Source organism: Pantherophis guttatus, chromosome 18 (genome assembly GCF_059756535.1).
Source record: "Pantherophis guttatus breed Tessera chromosome 18, ASM5975653v1, whole genome shotgun sequence".
NCBI classification, from domain to species: domain Eukaryota; kingdom Metazoa; phylum Chordata; class Lepidosauria; order Squamata; family Colubridae; genus Pantherophis; species Pantherophis guttatus.
Window position 1 is genome coordinate 12,958,403 of NC_142080.1, and position 22,116 is coordinate 12,980,518.

A 22,116-nucleotide genomic window follows, 5' to 3' on the forward strand; every position below is an offset into this window, starting at 1 on the left:
TATATTTGTTGATATTTTGCTTTTCTATAGTCCCTTTCTCGTGAGATTTTGTATCTTTATATTTATTTGGGAATATTTCATTAAGATGTAATTTAGACCAGTTGGCTTGTTCATGGAACACAGCTGTTCTGGAGACTATAAATTTGTTATTGCTATCAATGAATCTGTACCCTTTAGTGCCAGTCTCATATCCCATAAATCTGAGTCTTCTGGACACGTTCTCTCCCTTTCTTCTTAATTGTTTAGGTATGTGTACGTCTGCTATGACTCCAAATATATGCATGTGTGCTAATTTTGGTTTTCTATTATACATCACTTCATATGGTGTCTTATTTACAATGCTGGACCATGTTCTATTTTGTGTGTAATTTGAATAATGTAAGGCTTCTGACCAGAATTGTTTGCTTAAGCCAGCATCTTCCAATGTGCATCTAATCATGGTTTGTAATGTGGAATTTTTCCTCTCTGCAATCCCGTTTTGGAACGCAGAAAATGGACTAGATGTGTAATGTAACATTCCTTTGTCTTTTAGCCATTGGGAGAATTCTTTAGACATGAATTCGCATCCTCTATCTGTCATAATTTGTTTTATTTTGATGTTGTGTTGTGTTTCTATGCGTTTGTAAAATTCTTTAAATTTTTGAAATGTTTCATCTTTGTGTTTTAATGTATAAACAAATCCATAGCGACTATAATCGTCCACTATTGTCAGGAAGTAACGTTTTCTATAAGTGATTGATGGAGTTAATGGACCAACTAAGTCCATGTGTACTAAATCAAAAATTTTGTTAGTTGATCTAGTAGATTTTCTTGTCCTGGGACTAGTTTTTAGTTTTGTAGATTTACATACTGAGTATTCCAGATAATTTTCACAATTTTTTATTTTAACACCTTCTGCGTGTTCAGTCATTTTTTGTACTACAGGAAAACTGGCATGTCCTAACTTCCTATGTAAGATGTGAGCACACTCATCATGAATTGGTTTACCTATTTTTGGCTTTTTATCATTGTGTGCATCTGTGTGATCATGAGATATTTTACATTCATCATTGTCACTGTTGCTAACATTCTCATCATCTATTTCAATACAATCTTCCATATTTGAATCAATGTTATGTAACCATTTTTCTTTTGTTATCAGATAAGGTAGGCCTCCTTTAATCATCACAGTGCCTATATTTATTTTATTCTTTTCCAAAGTTGCCTTTCCTTTTGAAAAGACAATGTTAATGTCAGAATCTCTGCTTAGTTTTATGGCACTTAATATGTTATGAGGTATTTCAGGTATTAGTAATACCCCCTCTATTTTTCCTAGACCAGGCAAGGTTACATTTCCTCTACCTAATACTTGAACTTTTTCTTGGTTAGCTACCTTAATTACAAATTTATCTTCTGCAAATGAAGACAATATATTTTTGTTATTAGTGGTGTGATTAGTTGCTCCAGAATCAATAAGCCAATTATTGTTCTCACTTTGCTGTGTGTTAGTGTTGTCTTGTTTATTTAACCCATTCAGTGAACCAGATTTTCTATCCTTTGAATTGTCTCTGCCCCCTCTGTTCTCTCTGTGATTTGGTGGGCTCCTATATCTATGTCTTTCTATGGAAGGCTGTCTATAATCGTATTTGTTTCTGTATTCTGATCTATATCTTTCTTTTAAAAATTTTGGGCAATCTCTTCTATTGTGTTCCCTGGATCCACAATTATGACATTTAAATGTTCCACTATATTTTTCTTGGAAAGCTACTTTCCTATATGGTTTGTGTTCTGTGTGATTGTTAGAACGATTCCTTCTTGAATTATCTTCTGTTATCAATTTGTTGGACAGACTTTCTATGGATAAATATCCTAGATTGATTGTGTCTAAATGTGACATAAAATTGTCCCATGATGGATCAAGTGAGTTGATAATAACACTTTTCATTGTTTGGTCTGAAATCACCTCCCCCCTCAAATGCAGTTCAGCTCTTATTTTGTTCAAAGATATTAAATGCTCACTTATGGAAACCCCTGGTTTTATCCTAGATGAAAAGAAATCTTTAGATATTCTTGTGGTGGTAGCTACACTGTCACTGTGAAACAAATTAAACATGCATTGAATAATTTCTGAAACAGTCAAATTTGGCTTAATGCTGTGATACATTGCAGGAGACACACTAGATATTATTAAGAAAAAAGCTCTATGGTGTAAATAATCTATTTTTAGAGTCCAAGGTCTTTTTGGGGGACTAGTGATAAAAAACAGTAAGTTTTCCTTCATAAAGACAACCTGGAGCTGTTGATACCATTCTTGTAAATTAATGCCATCAACCCTTAGTTTTGGGAAGTCACTGGGTAAATTTCCGACATTATTGAGTCCATTACTTACAACCTGAGGTAGTCCGTGGTCTCGTAAATGCAGAAAATTGCAAAACGGCGTGGGGATGCTCGCTACGAGTCTGCATGGTCTTCTCTCCAGTTCATGTCTTCCCGGACCGTCTGCGTAGTTTCGCGCATGCGCGTTGCCCATTTCTTCTTCGGCGTCGTCGTGGAAGGTTCTCCCCATTGCGGCTTGCTCGCTCTGCTCCTCTTCAGACGAGTCGGTCTCTGGTTCGACTTTGGGAGTCCTGACGACGGTGGCTGCTCTTCCTCTTCTATTGAGGGCGTTGGTGCTTGCTTCGGTCTGCGGCGTAGGGCGGTATCGGCAGGGCTCTCTGGGTTCGGGCGTCAGCGCTCTCGTAGTCAGGATGGGAGCGGGCAGGTCTTGAGGCATTGGCTTGCTCGCTCGTTTCTTCGACATCTTTTTAGTAATTTTTAGTTTTGGCCCAAATGCAGCAAAGAGCGTTTTCATTGCTGATTTTATTTGGTGTTTTGTTGAATCGTCCTCACTTTCTGGTTCTGATTCTTCTGAGGTGTTTGAATCTTCTTTTTCGTTTTCGTTGTCTGATAACGTTTTTCGCGCCAGAAATTTTGAATTGAGCTTGCTGATTGGCTCTGCTTCGCTCATCTTGGAGGCCTGTTGAAACCAAGATGGCTGCCGTTCAAATTTTCGCGCGGGATCACCGTTTTTCTTCTTTGTAATGATTTTCTCCGCAATCATTTCACTCACTATTTTTGGGTCTTTAGGCTTTTCATTAGTGATGTTTTTCTCTCTCGCTGCTCCGCTGTTCTTCAGCATATCTTGGAGGTTCGCGATGAGGCTTTCATCATTCTTCTGGCTTTTTAATAGTTTTAATATCTCTGACCTGAGTTCGTTATTCTCTATTTCGATTTCCTCCTGGTCATCAATTATTTCTTCGTCTTCAGTGGTGTATTCTTCGGACTCTCTCGAAATTGCGTTTGTGGATTCGTTGATTATTTCTTGTTCCGTTTCCATTTCTTTGCTGTAGGCCCTGGTGTTGGGCCTATCTTTCTTAGACATTTTTAAGTTTTTTATTGAGTTAATTAACCATCCTCTGCTACCAGCTTGTTGCAATATTTTCAGGATCAGACTCAATAAGATTAGCAAGAGTTAAAGGTTTAACTATATATTCTTTTATTTACAATAGGCATTCTATATTCACTGAATATTCACAGATAGAAGCAAGGGAAAGGGTGTAGGTAGCTCCTTATATATACAATGGGTGGAGCTATATGTGGGAGTGGTGAATTATGAATACATTAAGAAGTGAAGAATAAGTTAACCCCTGATACCCTGTTTGTACACTATTTACACATTAGAGAATAAGGCATTTACATCTGACATAAATAAATAAATAAATAAAACGGAGTGGAGGGTCTTTCTTTCCTAACGACCTACTTTTGGCAAGCCTAACAACATCATCCTGGGCAAAGGAAGGAGGCCAGGAACTTCCTGACATGATTGGGATACCTACTAGAAACACTCACGTCAAAGGACTCTTTCACCACATTTTTGTTGCGATTTGGCGAGATCTGGACATGAATGGTGTGGATGGGTTTTAATTGTTTTCTTTTATTGAAAAGTTTTACAAACAAGAATTTTTTTTCCAAATATTTCCCCTCCCCCTCTCCTTTCCCTCCCCCCTCTACCCCCCCGGACTTCCCAGAACAAAATACAGGTAAAACAATTAACAATCATATGCTAAGCTAAGCTAACTAACTACAGATTCCTATCCCCCCCTCGACACTTTAACTCACCTTTTACTTAACTAAATATACATACTCTTAACTTTTCCATTCATTCATAAGCTATTTGATACTTTTTAGTCCGATATTTGTTTTGAATATAATCAATCCATCTTCTCCATTCCAATATATATTTTTCTTGTGAGTGATCTTTCAAATATGCTGAAATTTTCGCCATTTCTGCCAAATTTGCCACTTTTAATGTCCACTCTTCAATAGTAGGCACTTCTTCCTTCTTCCAGTATTGCGCCACCAAAAGTCTAGCTGCAGTTATTAAATTTAAAATCCATTTAGTCTCTATAACCGTACAATTATACCCAAGAAAAACAATTGTGGGGTAAACTTTATCTTCTTTTTAAGAATATTTTGGATAATCCACCATATTTTAATCCAAAATGCTTTAACTTTTTTACAAGTCCACCATATATGATAATCACAATCACATCTCCAACACTTAGATTGCAAATTCGGATACATACAAGCCAACTTTTTAGGATCTAAATGCCATCTGTAAAACATTATATAAAAATTTTCTCTTAAATTTTGTGCTTGCATAAATTTTACATTTGTTTCTATTTCTTGCATAAGTATCTTGGTTACCCAAACCATGTCTATTCTGGACCAGGACTTATGGGGGTTAGAATAATATGTGAATTTCTTTACCTCGGAATTATAAAATCTGCAACCATCTATTAAATTCACTTCTTGTACTAAATCCATAAAAGTTCTAGGCAGTACATTTTTCTTTTTTTTATTACTCTGATCACTGCTATAATCCTTTTTACATCTACAATTGCGTTGAAATCGCCGATCAAACATATATTCCCTATTTTTTCTTCTATTATCTTTTGATGTACTTTTTTTTGTAAAATTCTAATTGTCCACTGTTCGGCGCATAGATAACCACCAATAACATACTTTTATATTTAAATTTTACTTCTATCATCAATATTCTTCCTACTGAATCTGCATATCTCAATTTACACTCTATTCCTTCTTTAATGTACACCACTATTCCTCTTTTCTTTTCTTCCGCTAGTGTTACAAATGATTCCCCTAATTTTTTACGTAATAAGTATTTTTCATCTTGTTTTCTTATGTGTACCTCTTGAAGGCACACAATATCCATTTTTTGTTTTATCACTTTTCTAAAAATTTGATGTCGTTTAGCCAGAGAATTGAGAGCATTTACATTTAATGATAAGATTTTAAAATTTTGTTCCATTCCTTTGTGGTTCTACTATGCGATATTTCCTATTACTTCCTGTCCTTTCTCTTAGCTCTTCTTTTCACTCCTTCTTCCTCTTGAGGTTCCCCTTCTTCCTCTTTATCTCCTTCCTCTAGTAGTTTTTCTCGCTCTTCCTGTTTTTGTGTCCTTTTAGTCCTCTGTTCCGGTTCCTCCCTGTTACTATTTGCTCCTTCTATGCCCATCATTTGGTCATGCAGGTTCTGTGCTCTGTGCTGTGAATCCACTTTTATTTTTTTCCCTTGCCACGACACCACCATTCCTTCCGGTATTATCCATCTAAATGGTATATGCCGTTTATTTAATAATGTGGCTAGGAACCAATATTCTTTTCTTAGTTCTCTTATTCTCTTAGGTACTTGCTTTAGCGTAATTATTTCTTTGCCTTTATAAAACATGGGTTCATTTTTTGTCATTTTATAAACAATGTCTCTTATTTGGAGGTGGGGGTGGGGATACAGTACAGCCTCAATTAATAGGACTAAAAACCCAATGTCAGACCAAGCTATAATAATAATGCAAATCCAGAGCATGTAAATAAAAATATCAATCTCTGCTATAATTTTCTGTTGATGTAATTTTTTGTTGCAGTGAATGAAACAATACTGATTTGGTGCGCAGGACATCTGCCAGGACCCCTCTGAAGGCTTCTCAGGGGGAGATGGAGCCTGGCCTGAAAGAGCCCCCTCCCTTGCCAAGGAGGCCCGAGAGGGAAAGGGCTCCGGGGAGAAAACGCTCACCAGACGCCGTCCTGTCTTCATATCCAGGTATAGATGCTACAGGGCTGGGCTACCTATGGAACCAGCCTTGTCCTATCACATCAGCCCACCCCACACAATCCATCCATCCATCCATCCATCAATCCATCCATCAGGACAGAGCCAGAAGGGAAAGGTGTGACGAATTTGCCAAGGCTCTGGGGGAAAAGTTTACCCTGAAGTCCTTGGGGCGGGTTGACAGGTACCTGGGTGTACATATCTTGGCCACTAAAAAGGGATTTGCATTATCCCCCCCCCCCAAAAAAAGATTGAGGAGTTGTTGGCCAAATGCAAAATGGCGGAGTCTAACTCAACGCATAGCCCCATGCAAAGTGACTACTATGGCCATAATGACAAGGACAGCCCTGAGTTCACAGATAATAAATTATATAGATCTGTGATTGGCTCCTTGCTATACATTAGCAATTGGAGCAGGCCTGACATAGCTTTAGCTGTAAATCTATTGTCCAGGCATGTGGAAAACCCAAAGGAATTCCACTGGAATGCTGTCAAGAGGGTACTTAGGTACCTCAGGGGCACGGCCGATGCCCTCTTTATGCTGGAACCAGAGAAGGGGAAGCCGGCCCAGCTCTCCGCTTACTCGGACGCAGACTGGGCTGGTGACACCAAGAGTAGACGGAGCACCTCTGGTTTCCTCATACTGCTAAATGGCTGTCCTATCCATTGGCATGTTAGGCAGCAAAAATTTGATTCTTGCTCCACGGCCGAGGCAGAATATGCCAGCCTATCGGGCACAACAAACGACTTGATTTGGTTCAATGCTCTGGTAACGAGCATCTGGGCACCTCCTACTCTGCCCATCCAAATTCAAGAAGATAACACGGCCGCAATTGGAATCTCGGGGGCGTACACGGTGGGCTCTAGGTCACGCCACATAGACATCCGCTACAAGAATGTCAGGTAGCTTGCCAGAATGGGGTTTGTACACATCAAACATTGTAATACAACCGACCAGTTAGCTGATCTGTTCACAAAACCTGTGCCCATTGACCGACACAACCTTCTGTGTAAGCGTTTGTGTTTGCTCCTGTAAACGATGCATCTGCATGTCTATGACGCCTGCTCACCCCCTCACTCATACTCACTGGCACCTGTCATTGGCTGGCAAGAAGGGGAATTGTTAGGTGTTTTGTGCCAGCCATGGCAGTTTCTTAAAAGGCCACCAGATGGGAGCAAAGAGGCACCTTTGATCCCACTGGTGGGCCAAAGGGCTCCGGCCCCTGCAGCCCCATTGGGGAGAGTTAATGGCCCTCCGGCCCCCTCACACTTTGGTAAGGGAGAGGCCAGGGGCCCCTCTAAGAATCCCTGCACAGGGGCTGCTCTTTGGCTCTTGTTCTAACTTCCTACAGGACTGAACCAGGGGCTCAATCCAGGCATGGATGCCTCCTTTTACTCTACTTTACTTCTAAATAAAGATTCAACGTGATTGCATCCTTGTGTGCTGCCTTTTCTTGGAAGTGGCCTCAACGAACCATCGATCTTTGTGAGATCCCTCACATCCCCATCATCTTTGCTGGTCAGAAAGTCAGAAAAGGGGGTCATGGGACCTCGGGACATTGCAACCGTCATAAGTACATGCCAGTTGCCAAGCCTCTTGAGCTGAATTGTGGCTGTACGTCTAGGTAGCCCAGCCCCAGAGACGAGGCAGGCCCCCAACCTCCTGACCTTCCCCAAGAGCATGAAGACTCAACTCTGCCAGCTGTCTGGGGGCCCAAGGGGGCCCTGCAAGCCATGGGGGGGGTTGGGGAAGAAGGAGATTCCTCTCCTTTCAACTCTGCAATTGTCCCTTTTGCCTTTTTTAAAAAAACAAACCTGTTTGGCTTTTTTTTAAAAAAAACTTTGCTTTCAACTGCAGCTTTTGTATCGTTGGAGAGTTTTACCAAAACTACTACAACACTTCAGCGATGATGGGCAGTGCAGAAACTGGACCCCCCCAAAAAATCATATATACAAGTAGTCCTCGATTTACGACCACAACTGAGCCCAACATTTTTGTTGCCAGTTGTTAAGTGAATCACTGCAATTCCTAAATTAGTAACATGGTTGTTAAGTGAATCCGGTTTCCCCCTTGGCTTTGCTTGTCAGAAGGCTGCAAAAGGGGATCACGTGACTCCTGGGACACGGCGACTGTCATAAATGTGAGTCACTTGCCAAAGGTCCAAATTCTGATCATATGACCGTGGAGATGCCAGAATGGTCATAAGTGTGAAAAATACTTTGTTCAGTGCTGTTGTAATTTGAACCAGCACTAAAAAAACGGTTGTAAGCCAAGGACTCCATAAGAATAGAATAGAATAGAATAGAATAGAATAGAATAGAATAGAATAGAATAGAATAGAATAGAATAGAATAGAATAGAATAGAATAGAATTAGAGAGTTGGAAGGAACCTTGGAGGTCTCCTAATCCAACCCCCTGCCCATGCAGGAAACCCTACACCAGTATATCATATCTCCTATATCTCATATCTCATAATAAGAAAAATTAAAAAACCAAGCTCGGTAGCAGACTTAGCCAATCAAAGAACAAAGTTGATCAGCCTTAATCTTGGTTAGGTTCTTTTGAGATCTAGCACGTTGAGGGACACCATCACACTGGGTCATTCCATAGTGACCCCTAGCTTTGCTCCCCATAATGTCGCTAATGTTTTTTGTGGTTTTTTTGAGAAACTTTATTGAGATTTTTTACAAAAAAGAAAAAAAACATAAGTGTACTGACATTTACAGTTAGTATCAGATGTGCAGTGTTTTAACTATATACATAAATAATACTTGGTGATATTTCAAATCACTTTTTACCGTTATTTAACACACCTTTAGGTCTTTCTTTCATTTTATCATGCATCCACTTGTACCACCTTTCCCACACAATATAATAAACTGACTTCTCATCATCGTTTAATTCATGAGTTAATTTAGTCATCTCTGCGCACTCCAATATTTTCCTAATTGTGAGCTCTTCTGGTGGTTGGGTTTTCTCTTTCCAGTACTGTGCGTATGCCAATCTGGCGGCTGTAATTATGTGGATCATTAAATGTATCTTTTCCTTTCCATATGGCTTCTTTACTATTCCCAGGAGAAATATCTCTGGTGTTAATTCAATATCTTCGCCAATTATTTCATATAACCATCTCCTGATCTTGTTCCAATATCCTTTCGCTTCCGGGCATGTCCACCACATATGAAAGAAGGTGCCTTGACCGTGGCCACATTTCCAACAATTAGGATGTATATTAGGGTATATCTTTGCTAGTCTGGCCGGGACTAAATACCATCTATGTAGCATTTTATAATGGTTTTCCTTGTATGTCGCCGCTGTAGTCAATTTAAGATTCCTATTCCATGCCTCCTCCCATTCCCCAAAATTTATATCACGCCCTATATTTTTCTCCCATGCATTTATTTGATTCTTTGTGATATCTTCGGACTTGTCATCACCTAATAAATAGTTGTATAGTTTGGCCAGAATCTTTTTATTTGTTCCCATCAGGACTTTATCCAATCCATTTGATCCAAGTTCTAAACCGTATTGTTCTTTGTCTTTCTGATATCTAGATTTTATTTGTGAATAGGTCCACCAATCTAAAGTTATTCCTTGCTCTCGTAAAGTATCATTTGATTTAAGATTCCCTCCTTCGTCTAAGATATCTTTGTATCTGCCCATTTTCTCCGTCCCCCATCTATTGGGGTGGATCAGGGCCTCCATCGTTGAGAGCCAACTTGGAATTTTTTTGTAATATCTTTGCCTAATCGGGGTCCATGTTTGTATCAATGAGTCTCTAATTTTATGTCTATGGAAATATGTCTTCCTTTTCTTCTCTACATCCCAAATGTGGGCATGCCACCCTTTTTGCAAATCGTGGCCTTCTAGGGTAAGAATCCTCTTATTTTCCAGGGTGATCCAATCTCTTATCCAGACTAGCTTAGCTGCCCTGTAATATATTTCCCAATCGGGGAGTCCAAATCCACCTATATCTCTTTTGCCCCTTAAAATTTTAATAGAAAACCTCGGTTTTTTCCCCTCCCATATAAATTCTCTGATGATTTTGTCTAATTCTAAAAAAAACTTTTTCTCTAAATTTACCGGTATGTTTTGGAATAAAAATAGTATTCTGGGGAGAATATTCATCTTAATTGTGGCTATCTTGCCCAAAAGTGATCGTCTTATTTTCTTCCATCTGTCAAGGTCTTGTTTCATCTTCCTAATTAGGGGAGTATAATTGTCGTCTTTTAAGGTCGAACATCTTGATGTAATCCAAATTCCTAGGTATTTAATTTTTTTGGCAACCTGTAGTCCTAATACTTGTTTTTCTGGCTCTCAGTTGTATTCTTAATCAATACTTTGGTTTTGGTTTTGTTCAATGTGAAGCCTGCCACCTCTCCATATTTACTTAATTCCTCTAGCACTTTTGGTCCTGATTCTATGGGGTCTTCAAGGATTAAGGCTACATCGTCTGCAAATGCTTGCGTCTTGTAAATTTCCTTCCTGATCTTCAGTCCTTTTATTTCCTCATTAATTCTAATTTTCCGTAAAAGAACTTCTAAGGCCAAAATAAACAATAATGGGGATAGGGGGCAACCTTGCCTTACTCCCTTACTAATTTGGAATGTTTTAGTCCTATGCTCAGTGGCAGACTTAGCCAATCAAAGAACAAAGTTGATCAGCCTTAATCTTGGTTAGGTTCTTTTGAGATCTAGCACATTGAGGGACACCATCACAGTGGGTCATTCCATAGTGACCCCTAGCTTTGCTCCCCATAATGTCGCTAATGTTATCAAGGGGGTTATCCAGGGGACCCTCCATATCCCATCCCTATTATCTTGGGGAGTAAGAGGCCCCTTGGGTCATGACACCAGCTGTCCCCCATGAGAACATAATGCGGTGATGTCACAGCCCCTGGGGCAGAGATATAAAGGCAGAAGGGATGAGAGGGGAGCTGTGGAGAGTTGAGGAGAGTAGAGGATAGTTGAGTTCAGTTGAGTTGTGTTGAGCAGAGTAGAGCAGAGCAGAGCGGAGGGGAGTGTTCTACTTTGTCAAATACCTCGCTGAAGCCTTTCAACTTTTATTTCTAGTCTGTCTTTCACAGTTACGTTGTTGGTAGGTTGGGCTATAGTTTCTTTTTGCATGCAAAGAACGAGTTAAGCAACTCTGCTTTCTCTCTGCTGCCTGTAATTTCCTTGCCGTCTTCTCTCTTTAGGGGACTTTTAGTTTGGTTGCTGTGCCAAACCAGACAGTTGTAGAGGTACAAAGGAGAGACTCCCAAATTCCTCTGTAGATCAGCAGCTCCTTGGGCAGTCTGAGCTTCTTGACCCAGGAAGAACATGTGATAAATAGAGATAGATAGATAGACAACTAGATAGATAGATAGATAGATAGATAGATAGATAGATAGATAGATAGATAGATGATAGATGATAGATGATAGATGATAGATGATAGATGATAGATGATAGATGATAGATAGATAGATAGATAGATAGATAGATAGATAGATGATAGATAGATAGATAGATAGATAGATAGATAGATAGATAGATAGGAGCACCAAGGACCCCTCCTTTCAACCTGGAGTTACAAAACTTCTCCTTTATTGACAGGATCTCCATCCAGTTCAAGAACTCCCTCTTCACGAGAGGATGGACCACATGCTAAAAAAGTTGCCCTTCTTGAAGAAGGAGGACAGCAAGGAGTCCCATCCACAAATTACGAATAATGACCCATGGCAGTGGAACAGTCACTTCTCTGGCTCCCACCCGTCCACTTCTTCGGCCACTCAAAGAACCACGCAGGTCTTGCCCCTTCTTGTAAAGGGTTCCCCAGCTCCAGTGGACATGAGCAAGAAGGTGCAGCCTCCAGCACTGGTGCTGCCAGAATTGGTGTGCAGGACCCCTCTGAGGGCTTCTCAGGGGGAAATGAAGCCTGGCCTCAAAGAGCCCCCTTCCTTGCCAAGGAGGCCCGAGAGGGAAAGGGCTCCGGGGAGAAAAAGCTCTCAAGACACCATCCTTCCCTCATATCCAGGTATAGATGCTACAGGGCTGGGCTACCTATGGAACCAGCCTTGTCCTATCACATCAGCCCACCCCACACAATCAATCCATCCATCCCTCCATCAATCAATCCATCAGGACAGAGCCAGAAGGGACCTTAGAGGTCTTCCTTCTCCAGAGACCAATTGCATTAAGCAATAAGTTTCTCTTCCTACCTTCTAGTGCTTTGGAAAATAAGTTGGCCCCCTCCTCTGTGTGCCAGCCCCTCAAATACTGGAAGACTGCTCTCATGTCACTAGTACACCCTTCCTTCCTTTTCCTAACTACCCAAATCCAAATCCTGCAATCGTCCTTCATCAGGTAGGGACGTTATGGTGCAGACTCCATCAGTCAAAGAGTTTCGACTGTGGGGCCTAGGAAGAGGGTCTTCTCTACTGCTGCCACTGTATTAGGGAACATCTTACCCTCAGAGGTGAGGAAAGACCCCTCCCTCTTAGCCTTTTTCAAAGGCTAGATCTAAATTATAAGATTACAACATCATGAAATTTCAAAGCAATAAAAAATTCCAATTCCATATATAAGATGGTTGTCTAAGGACAGGAAGATCAGGGCCTCGAGACTTATGACACGTTTGACCCCTCCCTCAGGCTCAGCCTGGTGATCCACTACGCACTCCTTGTCTCTCTCTGCTTTGAGAAGGCTTGTCCTGTCGAATTGCCCATCAATCTCTGTCTGTCTCTTCTTCTCAGAACTCTCTGACGAGTCTTTCAAAAATTTATGGGAGAGCAGGAAGCCATTAAAAGGCAGACCCGTCAAAGAAATCTTGGATCTCATGGACGAGAGAGAAATATTAGAGACCATCTTGGACCATCTTCGTCCTTTCCAGGTAAGCAGCTGGGTTTGTGTCGCGGTGGGCCCTGAGGTCCATCGTGGAGAGGGTCCAGAAGCCAGGGCTGCCTCGGTGGAGATCATTTATCCCAAAAGTAGACAAATGTAGTTATGGAGAATTTGCTGAACTAGGGGGTCCTTGCTGGAAGGATCATGGAACGACCATGGAATGATTGCCTCAACCATTTTGGACTCCACCTCAACATCAAGACAGGATACTTAGGGACTGTCACCACCCCTGGAATGCTTCAAATCAATGGAGAAAACCTAAAGAAGGTGGACATTTTTTGGTATCTGGGATCCCACCTCCAATGTCAATGGTGACATCAATGGCGAGGTGAGAGCAAAGGAGAATGCAGCCTGGATACGTTGGCGAGAACTCACCAGTGTGTTACTGGACAGACGAATGGCCACCCATCTTAAATCTAAGACCTACAAGACAACCATCCGCCCTGTTGCACTGTCTGGCACTGAATGCTGGGCAGCAGCAACAGGGACCGCAAGCTCTCTGCATGCCACGGAAATGCGAAATGGTCCTGAGTGTGAGAAACAGTCCATTTTTTTCAGTTGTAAACTATCCTTTATAACTTCGAACAGTCAGTAAATAAATGTTCTGACCCAAACACGACAAACCCTCTGAAGTGAACTCAAAGATTCCTTTATGAGGAGAGCCAGCAGCCCCGACAAAAAGTTTCTCTCTCACCACAGGCTAACAAGTCCATCCGGCAGGGAGAAGAATCGTTGTCTGCCACATCTATTCATCTCCGCCCCCTGCCTTTTATCCCCAGAGCTAGGGAGGGGCTTCGCTAGCAGTGGTGGCTCGTCTGTCCCAAGGACCGGCCCATAGATTTCCACTGCTCTCCTCTCCTCTGCCTTCTGTGTATCCGCGCGTCAGGCACTGGACCCAGATGTTCCTCCTCTTCCTCATCCACCTCCAGACCTGCGGTCTGTTGACTCACCATCTGAGGGCTGACGGATGGCCCAGGCTCCTCCTCTGTCTCTCTCTCTCTGCCAGCCCCATTCCCTCTTCCCCCTCGGAGCTCTCAGGTTGCCTTGATGCTGGCCCTGACTCCCACGCCGCCTCCTCCTCCTCCTCCTCGTCCTCCTCCTCCTCCTCCTCCTCCTCCTCGTCCTCCTCGTCCTCCTCGTCCTCCTCCTCTGATTCGGCTGCTGGAGGGCCACAACAATAAATGGTGATAAATCAAGTTCTCACAATTTGTGGCAGAGATTTTCCAACCGTTCATCTCAAAAGCTGCCTCAGCTCCAGCTGATACAATCCGGATGGTCCTTGTTACGTGCTTCGTGTCTGTCCCAGCTAGAAAAGTCAAATTACTTATAATATGCATCCGGACGCAGAAGGGAAACCAATCCTCCCCTTGGAAACACACAGAAAGCTGTTCCTTCCTCTGCTCCTTCACTTTCTCACAACTTCTTTTTTGTTGTTCTTGTTGTTGTTGGCAAAGCAGATTCCTTCAGACCACAAACTGCCCAGGAGGAAAACAAGCGCATTGCCGCCCATCGACCAGAAGCAAAGCACGTCCCAGGTCTTGTCTAAAGACAAGGTAAATATGCGGAGGTTTTACACTTTTAGGGCCGCAGTTATCTTAGATGCAACATCAGAAGAGGACAGCTTGCCATGGCCAACTCACCGTGGCTGCCCACGAGCCACAGCAGACTCACCGCGGGTGAATTCAACCATTCCGTTCTCTCCAATAATGTTAAAAATCATTTTAACATTTGTCGTTTATGTTTCATTTGTCCCTCCTTTGAGGCCTCCTTTCTTTGACGCTTCTGTTCCACCATTTCCTCGATATTAGACAGACAATGATTAATAGAACTACAGACTTGGAAGGGGGCCTTGGAGGTCTTCTAGTCCAACCCCCTACTGAAGGAGGAAACCCTTTCCCATTTCAGGCAAACGGTTGTCCAATCTCTTCTTAAAAGCTTCCAGTGATGCAACACCCACAACTTCTGGAGGCAAACTGTTCCACTGGTTAATTGTTCTGACTGTTTGGAAGTTTCTCCTTGGTTCTAGATTGGTTCTCTCCTTGATAAGTTTCCATCCATTGTTTCTTGTCTTGCCTTCGGGTGCTTTGGAGAATAGGCTGACCCCCTCCTCTTTTTGGCAACCCTTGAGGTATTGGAACCCTGCTATTAGTGTAACTCTTGTTCCCTGGTGAGTTGGCCACGGCAAGTAGGCCATGGCTAGTTGGCCATGGTTAGTTGGCCAAGCCAAGAGGGCCATGGCAAGTTGTCCCAATCCACCACGGAGAGCTAATGCATGTAAAAAGATGAAGCTGCCAGATCTCCACAGAAACCATAAAGGATCTCAGGACGGCCAAACAGAGAATCAGCAAAGGGCACCTATGGGGATGGGGGAGGGGGGTTAAAGTAGCTTTTCAAGAAGAAGAAGAAAGTCAAAATGGCAATTATTGACTTATTAGATTCGTATGCTGCCCATCTCCCCGATCAGGTCACCCAGGACCAGTTTCCGTGTGCTTGACCACACGGAGTCCTTTTCTGATCCTAATTTCTCCTATATTTCCTTTTCCTGGCCATTTGGTGGAGCTCCCTAGGACTCACAGACTCTTTTTCCCACCTTCAGATTAGCCTCTACAAATATTATGGCGTTAAACTGCGAAACTCAACACAGAAGGACCTGGTGACGGAACAGCTCCAAAGCCTTCTAAGTTTTTCACTCCAGGAAGAAACAGACCGAGAGGTGAGTGGCAGTGGGATGCCTGCGGGGGCTGAGACCTCCATCTTTGTGGGGTCCTTGGGGCTCTCTGAGCTTGGATGTTTTCTTGCAGACGTTTAGTGACCCAACTAGGTCACCTCATCAGTGCTAGAAGAGAACAGGTTTTGCAGAATAGAGGTGAAGGGAGGAGGAGGAGGAGGAGGAGAATTGTGGGGTCCTTGGTGCTCTCTTAACTTGGTTGTTTTCCTGTAGATGTTTCATGACCCAGCTAGGTAACATCATCAGTGCTAGAAGACAATGGGGGTTACAGAGAGGAGGAGGAGGAGGAGGACTGTGGGGTCCTTGGTGCTCTCTGTGCTTGGTTGTTTTGTTGCAGACATTTCATTACCCAGCTAGGTAATTTCATCAGTGCTAGAAGGGCCTGGGGTTTGCAGAGAGGAGGAGGAGCAGGAGGTGGAGAAGGGGAGGAGAAAGCGGAAGGTAAAGACAAAGGGTTAGGTGCAAATAAGAGCCCTGGTGGTGCAGCGGACTAAAATGCTGTTAAGTAGCACGTAGCTGCCAGCTGCCGGCAATTACTGTGAGTTCAAATCTCACCGGGCTCAAGGTTGACTCAACCTTCCATCCTTCCGAGGTAGGTAAAATGAGGACCCGGATTGTGGGGGCAATAAGCTGACTTTGTATAAAAAAGAACACCGCTTTTGGGGGGGGGAAAGACCTACTAAGCAGGTCTATACAAAAGTATGAAGGCTATTGCTTAACGCATTGTAAGCCGCCCTGAGTCTCCGGAGAAGGGCGGCATATAAATCGAACCTATAAATCAATAAATGTCCTAATTCACAAACATCGCTTTGCCTAGGGAATCTCGGAATCCATTCGAATGGCATCCTTTTGCCACCTGCCTGAGATTCTGGTGGCCCTGGAGGAGGCTGGCCAGTTCAGGCAGACAAAAGGACCGTTTGCAGTAGAAGCCCCCATTGAGGTAAGACCAGGGATGGGGTTGCAAGGTCTGAAACTCAGTGCAGAAGGAGGCTGGGGGATTCTGGGAAGGAAAGTCCAATGTGCTTAGAAGGACTTAGGCTCCAGGCTGTCTGGTCTCCTCAGATTGGTCATAGATCTCGTAGATGTAGGTGGTGCTGAAATTCTCCATCTCCATCTCCTGGAGAACTATTTTATAAGGCTAGAGAAGATTAGGAGCTGCCCCAACAAACACCTCGAGTAGACCCAAAGGTGCTTTTTCCAAAGGCTTGGGCTTGGTTTTTTCCTGAAGACATTTCGCTTCTCATCCAAAAAGCTTCTTCTCTTTTGACCCAAGTCAGACCTGAAGAAGCTTCTGGGATGAGAAGCGAAACCTCTTCAAGGAAAAACAAAGTCCAGTTGCCTTTGAAAAAGCCCCTTTGGGGCAACCGTGACCTGGATGACTAAGAAGCTCCATCAGTTTCCATCCATTGCTTCTTGTCTTGTCTTCTGGTGCTTTGGGAAAGAGTTTGACCCCCTCGTCTTTGGACTGACAGGACTCACAGACTCTCTCCGAGAGATGGATTCGGACCACATTAATACTCTGCTATGGCCAGGCAGTCCTGGGAGCGCAAGTAGAGGACATGATGCCTTTCCTGGACAACATTGTCTCAGAAATACTCTATCAGTATTCCAGCATGAAAAAGGTAGGCAGGTTTCCACCCTCTACTTCTCTTAATGCTGAGTTTAATCACAAGAACAATTATAATCCGGAGTCCTTAGCTTGTTTGATTTCTTAAAGACATTTCATGACCCAACTAGCATGTTGTGGGAGAGGAGGAGGAGGAGGAGGAGGAGGAGGAGGAGGAGGAGGAGGAGGAGGAGGAGGAGGAGGAGGAGGATCTATGGTCTTGTTGCATTTATTATCCTCAAGGCAGCGCTCCTGCATTACACTCTTTCTTCCTTTCCACACAACAACTCTGTGACGTGTTTTGGATTGAGACTGGCCCCAACTCACCTAGCTGGCTCTCGTGCCTAGGGCGGGACTTGAACTCACAGTCTCCTGGTGATTGGCCCAAAGACAGTTGGCCTTTTTCCCTAAGGAGGAACTAGAACTCACCATCTCCTGGTGATGGGCGCAAAGTCTCTCAGCTGCCTTTCATCCTATAGTGGGACTAGAACCCAGAGTGTCCAGTGATGTTTTGATTGGGGGCCCCCAGAGTTCAACCAAAGACAATCGGCTACGTAAAGGTTTCAGTAAATAAATACATCCTCTTCCTTCTGGTTTCTTTTCATTCCCACTGGGGTTTTCCAGGACGAAGGGCTGAAGAAAGCCTTCATGAGGTCCATCATCATGATCACCAAAGCTGTTGCCAACAGCAGGAGGCAAGACCTCGATTTGCCCCAGAAACAGGAACTGGTCACAAACATCGTTGTAAGTGGGGAGAGGGGGGGAGGCAGGTGCTCCTGGGCGTCTTTCTTTTTGGAAGTGAATTTGAACCGAATTGAATGCCAATCAATGGAGCCTGAAAGGTTTTGTTGCTAAGAGGGACATTTGTTAAGGGAATTCTGCCCATTGTACGACCTGTCTTGCCACCGTTGTTAGCCGAATCATTTTCGTTCAGTTAATCGCACGGCTGTTAAGGGAATCTGGCTTCCCAATTTTATATAGGTCATCAAGAGGCCACAGTTACCCACCCCTGACTTAAATCATGGTCACGGGACACTGCAAACTGCCATCAATGCAAGCTGGTGGCCAAGTGACCGAAATGGGGTCACAGGATCGCTGAGGAAGGGGCGCCTCTCGGAACTTGGCATCTGGGTCATAAGTAGTCCTGAAGAGATCCCTCAAAACTTTAAATGGTGGCTAAGTGACCAGTTGTAAGCTGGGGACTTCCTGTGTCAACCAGAAAAAGCGTAGGGCTGGGAAGAGGGCCAGCTGGAGGGTGGCCATATCTCAGGTTCTTTCTTAGATGGGTTTCCTTCTCTTTTCAGGAAGTCATTGAAGATGAGCCCGCGAGACCCTTGTCCATCGAAAATCTCCATCAAGCGATCATCACCATCACCTGCATGAGGTATGTACCTGCCAAGAGACAGAGAGAGAGAGAGAGAGACAGAGAGAGAGAGAGAGAGAGAGGAAGGAGGGAGGGAGAGAGAGAGAAATCCTGCATCCTGTTTTGGTCACCACAATATAAAAAAGATGTTGAGACTCTAGAAAGAGTGCAGGGAAGAGCAACCAGGATGATGAGGGGAGTTCTGATATTTGAGGGGCTCTCAGAGAGAGGAGGGGGTCAACTTCCCCTCCAAAGTAGCTGAGAGCATGATGAGAAGCGATGTATGGAAGCTTATCAAAGAGAGATCCAGGAGAAATTTCCTGACACCGAGAACAATCCATCAGTGGAACAGTTTGCCTCCAGAAGTTGGGGGTGCTCCATCCCTCGAGGTTTTCAAGAAAAGAGGGGACAACCATATGACTGGGATGGTTTAAGGACCATCAAGCAAGGGTTGGAGTAGAAGACCTCCGAGGTCCCTTTTAGCCTAATGAGTCTATGATCTTCTCACCCTCCTCCTCTTTTCTCGTCTTTCATCAGCCGTATGAAGCCCCCCTTGAACTCCGAGATGAGGTCTAAAGTGGTGAGAAAAAGCATCCAGAAGGTGTTTTCCTTGCCGGCTTACCTGGTGACAAAACTGAACGTGAACGGCCCAGGACAACCAGCTCAAACTCAGGTGAGCAGTCCAGATGGAGCCAAGCCATCTGAGATCCACCTGGAAATAAGCATGATTCAAAATCTCCTCCAAAACTCTGGATCCATCCATGGAGCCCAATGTCCTTTTGTTCCTCGTGTTCAGCCGAGAAAGCATTTCCTCCAACTCTGGAAGAAAAACCAGCCCTGCAAGACGGGCCACTCCGTTGATTGCAGAAGGGTGGACTTCAACTCCCAGAAGTCCGTGGCTGGCTCAGGATTGTTGGGCGTTGCAGTCCACCAGTCGTCCTAAAAGGGCCATAAATTCCCCAGCCCTGGATTTCTTCCTCTTACTTCCTTTACACCACTTCTTCCTTTAGATATTCTTTTTCTCCTTCTAGGATTTTTATGACCAGATGGTGACCACCTGCAATACCATGCTCACCGCCTTGCTGTCCGAGGCTCCCAATTTGGATTCCCTGCAGGATGTCTTGACGGTAAAGAGTGATTCTTTCTCGGGGTTGGTCAGCCAGATGTTTAGGCTGGATTTGGCGATTCTGTCCAGCTGTCGAGCCCCTCCCAAGGACCCGGGATAGGCAAATGTGGCTGTTGGATGGACAACTCGTCCCATGGGACAATTCAACCATTCAATTGAACTCATTTCAATAGTTAAAAAGTGATGTTCATTTTTGTCATTTACATTTGTTTTGTCCCTCCTCTGGCATCTTTTCACTAATGATTCTATTCCACTATTTCTCTGATATTCGTGTCTCTCTTGTCCCACGGCAAGGAGGAAGGGAGGGAGGGAGGGAGGAGATGATAATAAGAGTGAGGGAGGGTCTCAGGGAAGTCCACAGGTGCCCCTGACACGAGAGACGTTGAGCTGGCCACTCCCACCTCGGCCACGCCCCCCTCGAGGTCAAACACAACCTTGATTCGGCCCTCCATGAAATCGAGTTTGACACCCCTGTCATAGAGCCTCGCAGCTGTTCCGAGTAAAGCTGCCTTCTGCAATTGACCGATGCAGATTATGTCGATGCCGATGGGATTCATTTTAGCAACAGAAATTTTGGACTCATTGTGGTCATAAGTCGAGGACTACCTGTATTTGTGATGGTTGCAGCATCCTGGGGGGGGGGTGTCACCTGACCACCATTGGCGAACTGCCCAACTGGCTTCCGACAAGCCAAAGTCTACGGGGAAAGCGAGATTCGGCTAATGACTGCATTATTCACTTAAGGACCACAGGGATTCGTTCAACCCTGGCAAAAAAAGGTCATAAAGCCAGTCACAAGTCGCCTAACATCCACCTTGGTAAGCACCCCAAATTCTGGTCGTAAGTCAAGGACTACTTATACAGGAAGTCCTCGACATACAGCCATTCATTTAGGGACCGAGCTGGGATGCTGCAGCCGTCATAAAGATGAGTCATTGGCCAAGTGTTCAAATTTTGATCATGTGACCATAGGGATGCTGCAATGGTCATAAGTGTGAAGAATGGTCATAAGTCCCTTTTTCAGTGCCATTGTAACTTTGAACAGTGACTAAATACTAATAGCACTTAGACTTACATACCGCTTCACCGTGGTTTACAGCCCTCTCTAAATGAGGACCCAGGTTCTTCTCCTATCTGGGTCCTCATTTGACTGACCTGGTAAGGACGGAAAGCTGAGTCAACCTGGAGCCGATCAGGATGGAACTGCTGAACTTCTGGCAGTTGGCAGAATTAGCCTGCAATACTGCGTTCTAACCACTGTGCCACCACGGCTCTAAATGAACTGTTGTAAGACTAGTTGTATTCCAGAAATCTTCAATTGCTACTCTAGTTTTCAGTCTAAAATAGACCTCAATTGACCAATGTCTCAAATTTGTTGAGCTCCTTAGATTTTCTCCCCAGTCCTGGCAACTTCTGTGGCTCTTCCAACTGTGAATCACAAATTCTTCCTTTCCTCCTCCTCCTTTGTTTTTCCTGGCAGCACATTAATCCCTGGATTGAATCTCCCAAGAGACACGAGAGAGAGAGGGCCATCAAGAGCATCAGACACCTCCTGAAGTTCGTTTCTGAAAACGTCAATTTCGACGTAAGTCACCGTTTGGGATGCGCAGTGAGATGTTTTCAAAGAAAGGAAGAAAAAGAAGAAAGTCCTGCTGCCTTTTGGAAAAAGCATCTTTGGGATGTGACCAGGAGGATAGAAGGAGTCCCGCTTGATGAAGGGGTTGGAGGAGAAAACCTCCACAGTCCCTTCCAGCAATTGAGGTTCTGGGATTCTAAGGTTCTAAGATTCAGAGATTCAGAGATTCTGAGATTCAAAGATTGTATGATTTAGAAATTCAAAGATTCTATGATTCTAAGATTCTATTATTCAAAGATTCTAGGATTCACTGATTTTATGAATCTATGACTATGATTCTAGTCTACTAAGATTCAAATATTGGATAATTCTAAAATTCTAAGATTTTATGTTTCTAAGATTCTGTGATTCTAGAATTCTAAAAGGTAGGATTCTAGGATTCTGTGGTGCTATGGTTCCTATGCTCTGATTTCAGTTGGCTGAAACCTTCATGAGCCCCCCTTCTCATCTTTCCCCTCCTTTTTGCTTCCTTTCATTAGCCCACAGGTGACTTTTCTTTGCTGGGACAGCTGGTGGCTTTGCTGGGCCTGCACGTTGGCGACACCAGCAAAGAAGTTGGCCAGACGTCCGCAGAGGCCGCCTACCACCTCCACCACCTCATCATGAGCAAAATGGGTGAGAAAG

At 43.7% G+C, this 22,116-nt stretch overlaps 1 protein-coding gene across 3 annotated transcripts in view; it reads left to right on the forward strand.

Moving 5' to 3' along the window:
* Positions 1-6,076: 6,076 nt before the first annotated feature.
* Positions 6,077-22,116, forward strand: part of LOC117659332 (maestro heat-like repeat family member 5) — a 30,695-nt gene continuing 14,655 nt past the window's right edge. Inside the window, exons 1-13 of one of the 3 annotated variants that reach the window (XM_087880814.1) lie at positions 6,077-6,138; positions 11,747-12,025; positions 12,886-13,022; positions 14,491-14,586; positions 15,630-15,746; positions 16,579-16,701; positions 17,234-17,383; positions 17,992-18,111; positions 18,672-18,751; positions 19,268-19,403; positions 19,762-19,857; positions 21,337-21,441; positions 21,972-22,107. In XM_087880814.1, coding sequence (XP_087736940.1) covers positions 11,869-12,025; positions 12,886-13,022; positions 14,491-14,586; positions 15,630-15,746; positions 16,579-16,701; positions 17,234-17,383; positions 17,992-18,111; positions 18,672-18,751; positions 19,268-19,403; positions 19,762-19,857; positions 21,337-21,441; positions 21,972-22,107 — 1,453 coding nt within the window. In that variant the 5' untranslated portion in view covers positions 6,077-6,138; positions 11,747-11,868. Of the gene's footprint in view, positions 6,139-11,059; positions 11,247-11,746; positions 12,168-12,885; positions 13,023-14,490; positions 14,587-15,629; positions 15,747-16,578; positions 16,702-17,233; positions 17,384-17,991; positions 18,112-18,671; positions 18,752-19,267; positions 19,404-19,761; positions 19,858-21,336; positions 21,442-21,971; positions 22,108-22,116 lie in introns of those variants that run through there. The other 2 variants (XM_087880812.1, XM_087880813.1) reach the window with 2 other exon arrangements.